The 12,905-nt window shown below is 43.8% G+C and overlaps 2 protein-coding genes across 10 annotated transcripts in view; one reads left to right on the forward strand and one right to left on the reverse strand.

The window, feature by feature from the left end:
* Positions 1–9,239, forward strand: part of LOC143273923 (NADPH-dependent 3-keto-steroid reductase HSD3B3-like) — a 40,793-nt gene extending 31,554 nt beyond the window's left edge. For 3 of the 5 annotated variants that reach the window (XM_076574686.1, XM_076574687.1, XM_076574688.1), the window contains 2 exons: positions 1,877–2,041; positions 8,052–9,239. In XM_076574686.1, the coding sequence (XP_076430801.1) occupies positions 1,877–2,041; positions 8,052–8,863 (977 nt within the window). In that variant the 3' untranslated portion in view covers positions 8,864–9,239. The remainder of the gene's footprint in view (positions 1–1,876; positions 2,042–8,051) is intronic. The other 2 variants (XM_076574689.1, XM_076574691.1) reach the window with 1 other exon arrangement.
* The window catches only part of LOC121826335 (uncharacterized), a 187,933-nt gene that overhangs the window by 44,035 nt on the left and 130,993 nt on the right, over positions 1–12,905 (reverse strand). The gene's annotated exons all lie outside the window — the stretch shown is intronic.

A 12,905-nucleotide genomic window follows, 5' to 3' on the forward strand; every position in this document is an offset into this window, starting at 1 on the left:
CACAAAGCACTCAAGATGTCACCTCCTGGTATCTCAGGACCCCCAAGAACAGATGTGTGAGTCTACTTAATCCTGCATCTGGGCTACTCCTGCCCTGTCCCAGCAACTCTTCTGACCCTGTCTGTCTAAAGTCAGCTGCTAAGAAGAGTGGAGGAGAAATCACACAGGAAGAGACTCACATTCTGGCACTTGCCTCCTTCCCAGAAGGCTTTCCCCCATCACTCTCTACTTCAAGGCCTTCCTAGTTTCCTGAGTGGGGAGAGAAGGGGTTACAGTAGACATATTCAGGAGAGGTTGTAATTGGTCCCAAGAAGGATTTCTCCAGCTCTGGATTTCTACTTCTGCCTCTATCAAAGTATTCTTTGGTGTTCATTGCATATTTAGTTGACCTGATTGTATCAAAAGAGTTGAATCCAAATGAGTCATAGAGTCATAGTCATGCTCATAGAGTGCATAGAGAAGTGGGCATGGATTGAGTGGAGGCAGGGGGACAATAGAGCCTTCACTAGAAAAATGTATGTTCTTTTCTAGCTCAGTCAGTAGAGCATGAGAATCATAATGTCAGGGTCATGGGTTCATGCCCCAGGTTGGGCATCAGATATTGGTGGAATTATTATGGCCACTCCACCTAGTTAAAAGGGAGTTTTATTTTGTGGGTTAACTTACAAGTGAAGGGATAGTTTACAGGGTCTGGAAAAGGTGTAGGACTGTCCAGCAGTGTTCTCTGTTTGATCTACCTCCATCGTCCAGGGTCCAGGAACCAAGAGAACCTCTAGATCTCAGGTCTACAGTGTTTTCTCTCATCCTTGCCTTGTAGGCTTGGCCATTACCAAAGCCTCAATGGGGGTTGGAACTTCTAGGTCAAAGCTGGAATGGCTTCCCACTACACCCAACCTCTACTAAGAACACTAGCATCCTAACTTCATGAGATAGCTGCAAAAGAAGATTGCAAACTGAGAAAGTCTTGTATAAATTATGAAGCTCGAGCCAGTGTGGGGTATAGATACTGGCTGCATGTGCCACACCATCAATTTTGTGAACTAATTTGGGTGACATTGTCATTGCTAGCTAGTATCATCCTATAAATTTGAGAGGAACCTGAAGCTGTCCATTGCCCCTGGATGTACTGTGGTCCCTTGGAGGTGGCCTCATTTACAATGTATCTATCCAATAAGAAATACTCACCTAAACCCATCATAGGATCCCATTCTCAGTTCTCTCACTGGAACTCCAGTTTCCTCTCTGTAATTGAGCTCACTCTTCATTTGTGCTCATCCCAGACTGAGAAATTATCAAGACCTATAGGAGCAGAGCTCAGTTTTCCATCTTCATGTCTCTCACTTCTGGGTCCTCCACACTGGAACTCTGGAGGACACAATCTGATTAACCTGTTACTTGCCCAGGTTACTCTTATGTCTTCATGCCTGTCCATTTGCCACCTGAGAGCACTGTTACAGCTTCCCAGGGCAGGACTCTGCCTCTGTTTCTCCTTCAGTGAAAATCCACAAGTGATTCTCCATTCTCTATCAATTAAATCCTAATTCTGCCTGTTTACATTTGACATCCACCACCTCTCTCTGGTTGCTTTAATCACTTTATGAATTCCCATAACTCTGTTTTTATGAGCGAAGCACAAATCACATCTCACTGCTCAGATTCATTTTCTACAAAGGGAGGGATAGACACAGATGCTTCCTCCTTCCCTACAAATGATACTTTCTGACTGTTGATTATTTATTGTTTCTTCTGTAGAAAGGCCTCCTCCCCAGGATCTCCTCACTCTGACTGCCCTTGAAGGCCTAGGTCACTGATACTGTGTCTGGAAACTTCCTACCTGTGCAGAAAGCTTCCCAATGACCTGCTTTGTGTTCCTCAGAGCTGCAGGCAAAAGCCAAGGTGACAGTGCTGAGGGGAGACATTCTGGATGCCCAGTGCCTGAGGAGAGCCTGCCAGGGCGTCTCTGTTGTCATCCACACCGCTGCCAGCCTTGACATCTTTGGTTCTGTCCCCAGACAGACCGTCCTGGATATCAACCTGAAAGGTACAATGTCTCAGGAGGATACGGAGAGAGTGGGAAAATTAGAACAGTCAAATAGCATGAGGACAAGAAGGAAAGTGCCAGCCATGGAACACCTGCTGTGCTCTGGGTCTGTCAGATGCCTCTGCTTGCCAGCCCAACTAGGAGAACTCAGGGCGGTTGTCCTTGATGTTTAGAAGAAGAGATTGGGCTGAGAGAGGAGGGAACAGAGGCCCCACAGGTAGTCAGAGGAGAGAAAACACAAAGCCACACCCAGGACCCTTCAACAGCCAGGAAGTTCTCCTGCTCCTCCATGCCAAAGTGAGTGGACTCCATCTCCAAATGCCTGATGTCCACCCACCCACTGCCGTGAATGCCCACAAAGGGTTCCTAGTGAGATCTGAGCTTGCTTCACCCAGCAGGTCTGCATTAGAGGATTGCTTGACCATGTGCATGGTCACCAGGTGATTGAAAAAGATCTGCTCTTGGCTGAGCTAGGGGGAGGTCTTTTGTTCCACCCCTTTGTATTCCTCTACCTAGCCCTTTAGAAGAGACAGGAAGGGGTGGTGGATAATGATGCAGGCCCTCCTGGGGCTATCCTGTGTTTCTGTTTCAATCCCCTCTATCCTTCTATCTAATATCTCTTATCCCTCACTCCTCAAAAGTAACCTTTCATAAAATGTGGGAGCCAGTCTCTCATCTGGGCTCCCACAAATGGTGCCAGAAACAGGGATAGGTGACTTGGAAAAGGGAGAGTGCAGTTGTCTCAGGTGTAAGGGGGCATGCCTGATAATGAATTAAAAATAAAGGTGACAGTATTTTATTCTCGAGACTGAAAATTAGGTAGCCAAAGCTAAATGTAAGTGAGGCTGCAGTGTATATTTCTCTCTATCTAGATTTCTTTCTTTCTCTCTCTCTCTTAATTTCTATCTATAAAAATTAAGGAAAAAATATAAGGTAGAATGTAGGAATATTGTGTAGAAAAACCTTAGGATAAGATGAGCAACAAGATAGAGGAACTATCTTCTTGATTTTTCCAACTATGGGACTATGAATGCAAATTTCTGGGAAAGAATCAGACAAAAACCTATCAAAGATGAGAAAAACGGGCAGACAAAGATTCCTGTGGAAGATTTGGCCTATGAACAGCTTAGATTTAAGTCCTGAGTGGCAGAGGAAAGAATTTTCCCTGAGACAGATGCAGATGAAATAAAACTCTTCACTCCACTGACATTGTTACTGTATGATAAATTCACCATCAGAATTAGTTTCCTTGGCCATGAAGCGAAGTTTAGAGAACATAAGTCTTGGGGAAAATTTGTAATCTTTCTCTCAAAAACTGAAAGCTTTCTTGGGAAAAACTTAGTAATCTCTCTCTGAAAAACTTGAAGCTCTTCAGGTCTTTTCTTCTCAGATTTTTTTTTCTCTTTCTATAATGGCAAAAATTAAATAATCTGGAATTAAAATCCATTAGTATGGGAAAATCACCTGTAATTGCTCAAGAAAAAACAAAAAGCCTCTTGGAACAGGGCAAATCCTCTCTGCTGGTCCTTTCTCCCCATCCAGTGGATATTAGACAAACAGCAGATACTTTAGACCCTAGCCCAAATCCCCTGTGGCAAGAGACTAGCAATAGATTCTTGGGAGAGTACAGGCAGAGATCCGAGTGGGTCAGCTTCCCCACTGAAGGATGGAGCCCAAGCACAGGCAGAGCAGGACCCAGGGGAAAAAGCTGCAGGATCTAAGTTCTCAGCAGTTATAAAGGCAACATTGGAAGAGCTAAGGCAAAATTTGCATACAAACAAGGCCATTGGGAAAGGAGCATGGCCTCCTGGACTACCAGCCCCAAGTCAGAAGGTGGGGCTCTACAGCACCCAAGGCTGAGAAAAGAACATCTCTGGAAAAACTTTCCTTTCTTTCTCTATCAGTGGAAAAATCTTGCTTAAAAAAAAAAGAAAGAAAGAAAAAGCTCTCTTTTCAAGTAGTCTCTTTACTTTTTCACTTACCCAGTAAAACAGGGGTGGGGGTAGGGCGAGGAAGGTGCAGGGGGGAAGGGGGCAAGAGGGAGGGGGCAAAGGGTTACCAAAATGCCTGTCTGAGTGTGCACATGTGGACAGGTGTGGACTACTCTGGGGACAATGTTAGGTGAAGGAAGTCCACCCGTCAATGCCAGCAGTTCAGGGAGAACAGAAACCTCCTGTGTGGAAAAAGTTCTCCTGATCTTGACTTTCTGTATGAACACAAACCAAGTAAATGGATCTCGGACTGTGGAGGACCAGAAAGGCAGCATGGGAAACATTGTTCATTTGTAACAGGATGGGACAGAAAAAGGAAGCTTGGAAAACGTAGTCCATAACGTGGTTTGTAACAGTGTGACAATATAGAGAAAGGCAGTTTGGGAAATGAAGTCTGTAAAAGAGACACTGGTACTGCCCTGCCCCCAAACTCTGTTTTTTCAGTGTTTTTCCAGGTCAAAATGCTGTTTTTTCCACAAGCTTTGTTAGCTTGCCTCTCAAGAACTAGAAACAGGTGAACAGTTGCCTGTCAGGAAGCAATTAAAGTACTGATACTGTTTGTCAACAAGTCACTTTGAAACCCTTTAGAAAACTAGGGAAAGAGGTCTGGATACTGGGAAATTACTTTGGATCTGAAAAAGGAAAAATATTATGGGCAAATTAAAACAAAGAATCTGGGGTTGTGCTTGAAATGCAAGAGAGAAACATTGACATCATTGAAACGCTCATGATAATCATAAAAAGCAGCTTTAAATAATTAAGAAAAGGGAATTTTACCCGCAGTCAATCTTACAGCCACTGATGAATCAGGCTCTGACTTCAAACTATCAGGAAAACTTTCAGAATGATATCAAAGCTGACTATTAACTCTGACCTTTAGAAATGATTTGCATACTTCCTGTCTTGTTAATAGTTCTGTTAAGAAATCTCTTCTAGATGTTTGCTAATAGAATTTGATTTTCAATGTAAATTAGATCTGTTAAGTGATTTTACTAGGTAAGTTTGTAAAACAGTTCTATAGAGTTTCCTTTTGAATTAAGCATGTAAAAATGTAAATATTGATTGTGAGAAGTGTAATTATTGAATGTAAAATGTATAAATGTTGAATGTAAGAAGTATAAATGTTGAATGTAAGTTTGTAAAAGGTGTGTAATGATGTTCATACTAGAATTGTTTTTATTACACTTTTGCCTTCAGATATATTTGAACACTTTTAATGATAGCTCAAAATATAATTTTATGGTCTCAGTGGCCCCTGGAAAACTTAAGCAAAAAGGTATCATAATTAGGGGGAACTTTCCTGCCTTCTTCCTAGAAGTTTCCACTCCTTCTGTTTCTGTTTAGGAAGGAGTAGGCCTCCCACAATGGAGTTAGTTTGTAAGTGTCTTTATAATTGGTATAGATTTTGTTTACATGAGTGGATACTTTGAAGTGTTTTGAAATGACTGTTTTTTCCTGGGAATCAAAATAGTCTCTTGAAAATTTTATTGAACATCTGTTTGCAAAGAGTATTGATTTAGAAAAGAAGCTTGGTGCAGCTAAGACTGCTGTAATCACCTTAGACCTATTCCAAAAGGGATATCCCATTTTTATTCTCCTCTACTTCTTTACTGGGAGGTGTGGCAGCTGTGGAGATCTCTGTGGATGTTTGCAAGATCTTAGTAGGGACCTGGGCCAGAGTTAAGTTAGGCTCTGTACCTCCTCCTGCCAGGGCTGGTAACCAAAGATGGGCCACTTTCTTCTTGATAGCTTCTTGAATCTGTGTATGTCAAATTAATCAAGAATGACCTGAGACAGGTACAGTCTATCTGAGGGACATGGTGTGTGTGTGTGGGGGGGGGGGAATTATTATATCAAGAACTAGGAGCTTTGTAGGGTCATTAAGATTTCCTAGTGAGATCCGAGCTTGCTTTACCCAGCAGAACTGCATTAGAGGATTGCTTGACCACATGTGTGGTGACCAGGTGGCTGGAAAGTCTGTACTTGGCTGAGCTAGGAGGATGTTTTTTGCTCCACCCCTTGGTACTCCTATAAATAGCCCCTTAGAAGAGACAGGAGATGAGGGGTTAATAATGACCCAAGCCCACCCAAGGCTATTCTGTTTCTGTTTCCACCCCCTCTCTCCTTCTATCTAATATCTCCTATCACTCTCTCCTCAAGAGTACCCTCTGGTGAAATGTGGGAGCCCTTCTCCCATCTGGGCTCCTACACACTGCCTCTCTGGACCAGACCCTGACCTTTCCTCAGTAGAGAGCCATCAAAGCCTCTCCACAGAGGCTGCCAGAAAGAATGATCCAGCACATGTTTTCTTAACAGCAAAGGTTTTCCCAATTCCTACAAGGTCATCTCTACAGATCAATGTTAAGTCTATTCCTGAAAACTGGTCCTAGCCAGGGTATAGAATGTCTTCCTCATATCTTCATCCTTAAATGGTACATGCCTCAGAAAGTAGATTTGCAATATACTTTAATAAAGGACATTACCATATAACATGATGACTCTGACCCCCTATCAAAAGTCAGTCTTTTTAGTACCACTGTTTTCAAGGTCCTGTCTGGAATGTATCCTCCACCAATCTCCAAAGTTACTGACTTGGGCCCCTTTTCCAAATCAACTAATTATTTGGGGATGGCCATTATCAACTCAAAGGGATCCCTATTAATTCTACCTAGCTACATTCCTCATACCCTGCCCTGCACATTGGTGCTTAAATATACAGATTCTCAGTTCTGTATTACTCTTAACTGAGATAAAATACCAGCCTTTAATGTCTATTATGAGAGTATACTACAGGCCCAGATGGAGTGGTGCCCATCTGTAATTTTAACACTCAGGAGGCTGAGTCAGGAAGATCATACCTAGAGCCCAGTCTGGAATACATAGGAATAAGAATCCAACATAAAAATAAGATAAATTAAAATAACAGTACATAATGCCTCTATATTATACCTGAGTGGGCATGCTGTAATTTTGAACTACTTCTGAGAATATGGTAAATTGAATTTTTGGATTAAAAACAGCCTTCCTTTAAAGAAATGAAATACATAAAAATAAGGAACTCTTTGCTTTTATTTGGAGGAGGAGCATATTTGAATTTGTGGTTGTTGTTTCAGGAATCAAACCTACACAAAAGGCAAAGTCTCAATTATTGAACAACATCCTCAAAATAATGGGAATTTCTTTATGTCAGTTTCTAGAAAACATAAAGGAATAAATCACCAGAATAAAAATCTGGGGGCATATTTTTCAGAATAAAAAACTAGTTTTCATTTTAGTCAGCTTTATTCATAATAGTCACCTGAAAAGAGGGAACCTCATCTAAGAAATGGCTCCCATCAGATTGGCCAGGGGTTATATCTGTGGGTTATTTTCTGGATCAGTGATGGATATGGGAGGGGCCGCTCACTGTGGGGTGTGTCACCCCTAGGCAGGTGGTCCTGAGTTATACAAGTAAACAAGATGAGCACATGGGAAGCAAAGCAGTAAAGAGCATTCCTCCACAGTTTCTGCCTTTGTTCCTGGGTGACTTTCTTCAGTGACACACTGCCATGAGAACATAGAAGCCATAGAAACTGTTAGCTCCCCACATTCCTTTGGTCCTGGTGTTTATCACAGCAATAAAAAGCTAACCAGGACAGAGGTTCAGTGGGAGGGTCCTTGTCTACCATGTGGAAGAGCCTAGGTGTGATCCCAACACTGAAAAGAAAAATAATTATATTCAAACAGAGAGAGAAAGAGAAAGACAGTGATAGAGAGATGGGGAGAGACAGAGAAAAGAGAGAGATAGCTCTATAAATTCAGAAACCTAGAAATCCCCTGTTTTTGAGAATCTAAATGTCACCTCTTTTAATTTGGGGTTTATTCTGTGGCTATAGAATGGCAATTTGAGTCAAGATCAGTTAAGAATGTGTTTAGATCTGTAGTAGTCTTTCCATTGCGGTCGAGGTGGGATGAATCTGACTCCACAGTGGACCCTTCAGCCTCTTTCCTAACAGTAATGATGAACTTCCCATACTCAGGTACTCAGCTCCTGTTGGATGCTTGTGTGGAAGCCAGTGTCCCAGTCTTCATCTACAGCAGCACAGTGTCTGTGGCTGGACCAAACTCCTACAAGGAGATCATCCAGAATGGCTGCGAAGAAGACAATCATGAAAGCAGATGGTCTCATCCATACCCATATAGCAAAAAGATGGCTGAGAAGGCAGTGCTGGCAGCCAATGGGTGCACCCTGAAAGATGGTGGCACTTTGCACACTTGTGCCTTAAGACTCCCATTCATCTATGGGGAAGGGAGCCAACACATTTCACATGCAGTAAATAGAGCACTCAAGAATAATGGCACACTTGACAATTTTGCCAAATTCTCTGTGGTCAACCCAGTGTTTGTGAGTAATGCAGCCTGGGCACACATTCTGGCAGCCAGGGGCCTACAAGACCCCAAGAAGTCACCAAATATCCAAGGTCAGTTCTACTACATCTCAGATGAAACCCCTCACCAAAGCTTTGTTGATTTAAATTATGCCCTGAGCAAGGACTGGGGCCTCCGCCTTGATCCCAGTTGGAGCCTTCCTCTGCCCTTGCTCTACTGGCTTGCTTTCCTGTTGGAAACTGTGAGTTTCCTGCTGCGTCCAATCTACAATTACCAGCCTCCTTTAAACCGCTGCTTGGTCACAATGGCAAATAGTGTGTTCACCTTCTCCTACAAGAAAGCTCAGCGAGATCTGGGCTATGAGCCACCTGTCAGCTGGGAGGAAGCCAGAAAGAAAACTTCACAGTGGATCGGGTCACTAGTGGAGCAGCACAAGGGGACACTGAACACAAAGACTCAGTGATGTGACCATGGCAGGGACATGGCCCTGGAGATGTCAGGTCCTCCAGAAGGGTCTAAGACACAACCCAACTCCTACACTTCCCTTTGACACCCTGGCCAACTTGTCTTCTGGTCACCAAAGCCTTGCCAGGCACTGACACAGTCCCAAACTTTTGCCCTGAGCACTTGCCCAGAGACACACAGGCTGTGCCTCAACTGCTGTGACCAAAGGCTCAGTTTCTGGTGGTGAACTGAGCAGAGCCTCCTGTAACTTAGAATTTCACCAGTGTTTCCATTTCCCCTCTCACAGTCCCAAAGCATTGCTTCTCTGAGAAAATTCCCATTGCTTCATGAAGCTCAAAGAAAGAACAATAAAAAGGTTTTATGCCTAATCCGGAGATTGTTTTGGTGAATCTTGATTACAGCTTTCCTTTCTATATACAATTAAGGCCATAGTCAGAACAGAAACAAAATGTCACTCCCACAGAATGTGGGCCCTAGCATGGACTAGATGACTGACCTGCAGTGCCTCAGTTCAGCATCACCTGATCAGACACAGCATCTTACTCATGGTCTTAGGAAATTCAAACCTACCTCCTCCCACTCAATGGTGGAGCTCACACTGGTTGTCAGTGGGTACAGCAAAGCCCTGTAACACACTCTGTACCTCCAGGGCAGAGTCTTGCCTCCCTTGGTCTCCCTCCTTCTTACCCTTCTTACCACCTATACATGGGGCTCTCTAGAACCAGGACAAGCATTGAGAGCTACCCAGTAGACTGTAACACTCTTAGAAATGGCCCTGGGCATCAGAGATGATCTGAGAGTCTCCTTGTAATGAATTCGCCCAAATGTACCTCCTCCTGAGCCTACAATGTGAAAATCTGCTACCCCTACCTCTAAATGTAGCTGCCTCTCCCTCTCTTTCCCTCCATTTACCAATCTCTTAAGCCCATATCCTTCTATAGCCTTAGCATCTTTCCTTCCCCTCCCTCCCTCTCATCCCCCAGCTTCCCTGAGCTGAGGAAGCCTGTCAGGACAGGGGAGGCCTACAAGATAACAGAGTCAGTAGCTTACTACAGAACCCACAATTGTAATAGGGCCCGTCTGCTCAACCAGACATCATCAACCTGAGGGAGCTGTGGGGACACAGTATAGAGGAAAGAAAACTGTCTTCTGTCACAACTGGGTAGTAACTCAACTGCCTTTTTGTATCACAGACAACATGAAAGTCACATCCAGCATCAATACTTCTTTCTCACCCCACATTGATTAATGTTCATAGGATGACAATGATTGGGACTGAACTACTGAACTAGAATCAGGAGACAAAACCATCCTTGTAGTGGGTAGCCATTCCAGCTTTGGTCTGGAAGTTCCAACCCCCATTGAGGCTTCGGTAACTGTCACACCTACAAGGCGGGGCCAAGGCAGGGCCCTGGAGACCTGAGATAGGGACATGCTGTGCTCTCTTGCTGCTGGGATCCCGGACACTAGAGGTGGACCGACAGAGCTCTCCAGAGAACACTGCTGGACTACGCTGCGCCCTTGCCAGAACCCTCAACCTACCTATCCCTTCACTTATAAGTTACGCCATTAAATAAATCTTCTTTTAACTACATGGAGTGGCCTTAATAATTTCACCAATACATCCTGAAGTTCTATACAGCAAACCAAACCTAAGAGTGTTTTCTGTTTACTACAGCATCAGGAAAGAGAAACAAGCTCCATTTTCAAGCAGGCCATTTATAGCTCAGGAAGCCCACTTGGTTTCACATTAGCAAGGGGTCATCTGGAAGTGGATGCTCTGCCTTTGTCAGCCAGTTCTGCTTCCTTTGCCCTGCCAGGCTGAGAGAGCTCCAGTTTGGCTCACTGGACAGTGTTCTATGGTATAAAAGGAAGAGGCACCTGTTTCTGGGAGTAAAAGCAAATTCCAAGGACGATTTCTCCACACAATTGGCTACATGTTTATGTTTTGACTCCTTATCCATCAATTCTTTAAGAGGACACTCACTGAGGATGTAGCTTTAGCATTCACTCTATAAGAGGGAGGGGAGAGCCTAAGGGACCACCCACAAGGACACAAATAAGAGCTCTCACCTGGCTCCCAGGTTGTGGGCAGCTGAGGACTGGAGCTCGTACACCCCATCATCTTACACAGAGTGAGTGTCCATGAGCCCAGGGTAAACTGAACGCCTTCCACAAGCCTGTTCCATTAGCTCAGAAGGAAAGGATATGGTGGGGTAGGAGAAAGGATCTTCAATATTGATTTCAGCCAACTTAAATCCCTCATTGAATTCACTATTCCATTTTCTCAGGGGAAAGCAGTCTCCCAAGGTCTAATAAGGGTGAGTGGAAATAAAGGAGAGTGACCTGGTTTGTGCATCTAGCCTGCCACGCATAAGGCCTTAGAATGCTTTGGATAACAAAGACCCCACCCTCTTACCTACTCAGTCTGGGTACAGAGTTGCTGGTGGCAGTTAGAACTCCTACACACTGGAGTCATGTACTACATGCAATCCACCACAAGGAGGCAGTAAAGGCACAGGAAGATTGGCAGCTGCCTCAGCCTGTGGACCTCCTCCTCTTTTCCACTGGATTCTGCAGTCTGTGGCCAATGAATAAGGGAAGCTCAGAGATGTGCTCACCCACAGGTTTAAGTGTGATGTACAAATGATGGAAGGGAATGGAGTTGAACAGAAGGTGTATGGGAAAGCTTCAGAAACATGGTCATTCTACTGCAGAAGGCCCACTTTCTATCACATGTCTACTTTCCTGGGGACCCCATCACTTGATGTAGACAGGATCCCCTTGCCTATTTTCTGGAGCAACTCTAGGGTCTTTTACCTAGTCCACCTCTGTTTCTCTTTGCCACCCATCAATCTGCAGAAACATTGTCTATCCGGGAACCACAACCACAACACTCTCCTAAGACCAAGAGAGGGCAACAAAAACCAACAACAGAGCACCCACACAACAAAGACCAGACATCAACACCTAAAATCACCTCAGTCATCACAAACCCAGAGGCCAAGACACCAGCATGGAAACACAAGGACTTCAAAGCAGCAGTTCTGAATATGTTCAAGGACCTCACAGAGGATGTGGAAAAACCTTTAATGATGTCTTTGAAAACACAAAGGAACAGTGAGGGACATGGTGAAAACAGTTCAAGACATGAAAGTCGACATGGAACAGCTAAAGCAAACCCAACCTGAGATAAACCTGGAAATGAAAAGACAAGGAAGTCAAACTCAAACCGCAGAGTACACAATAGGGAAGAGAGAATCTCTGGTGTTGCAGATAAGGCAGAAGAAATGGATACCTCAGTCACAGAAAATGTTAAATCTCCACACAGCTCAGCAAACTTTGCTGTGTCACTAGGCATGGTCCTTGTGACAATTTCTATAGCTCTCTCTTGGTGAGAACAATTCCAGAGATATAATGTCCATGTCAGTGTTCAGTTGCCTCTCTACAACTGAGTGTGGTACTATAGCATCTGGATTTTCAGATGTCTGTGAATGTGCCTGCATGTTTTTCTTAATTTAAATATTACTTCCTATTAATGAAATGACAAGTTGTCATTTTAAACCTGTGTTGACAAAGCATGGGATAGAAACCCTTTATTCTTTACCCAAATCAAAATTCGTAGTCAGGATCACACACACACACACACACACACACACACACACACACACACAAACAAAAAAAACAAAAAACTATCCCCTCCCCCACAAAAAACCGGAGAGACAGATAGACAGAAACACACACACATAGAGATCTCTGTAAAGTCTGAAAGTCTAGAACCCTTGGCTCCCAGATGGTAAATGTCACCCCTGTCATTTTTATTGTTCCCACACCATTCAGGGATGGAAAACAGGGGTCAGGGCCTGGGTTCACTATCAAATACATTTTCTTAGATTTCATACTTCTTTTACTCCAGATTGCATCTCTTTAAAATTAAAGCTCATATCAAACTTTCTGAGGTTCAGATTTCAATGATGTGTGTACTCACACCAAGGAGAAACAGTTGAGTCACTGTAGTCTCCTACCATCTGGTTTAGAAA

The sequence above is a fragment of the Peromyscus maniculatus genome, chromosome 6, assembly GCF_049852395.1.
Source record: "Peromyscus maniculatus bairdii isolate BWxNUB_F1_BW_parent chromosome 6, HU_Pman_BW_mat_3.1, whole genome shotgun sequence".
NCBI lineage: Eukaryota > Metazoa > Chordata > Mammalia > Rodentia > Cricetidae > Peromyscus > Peromyscus maniculatus.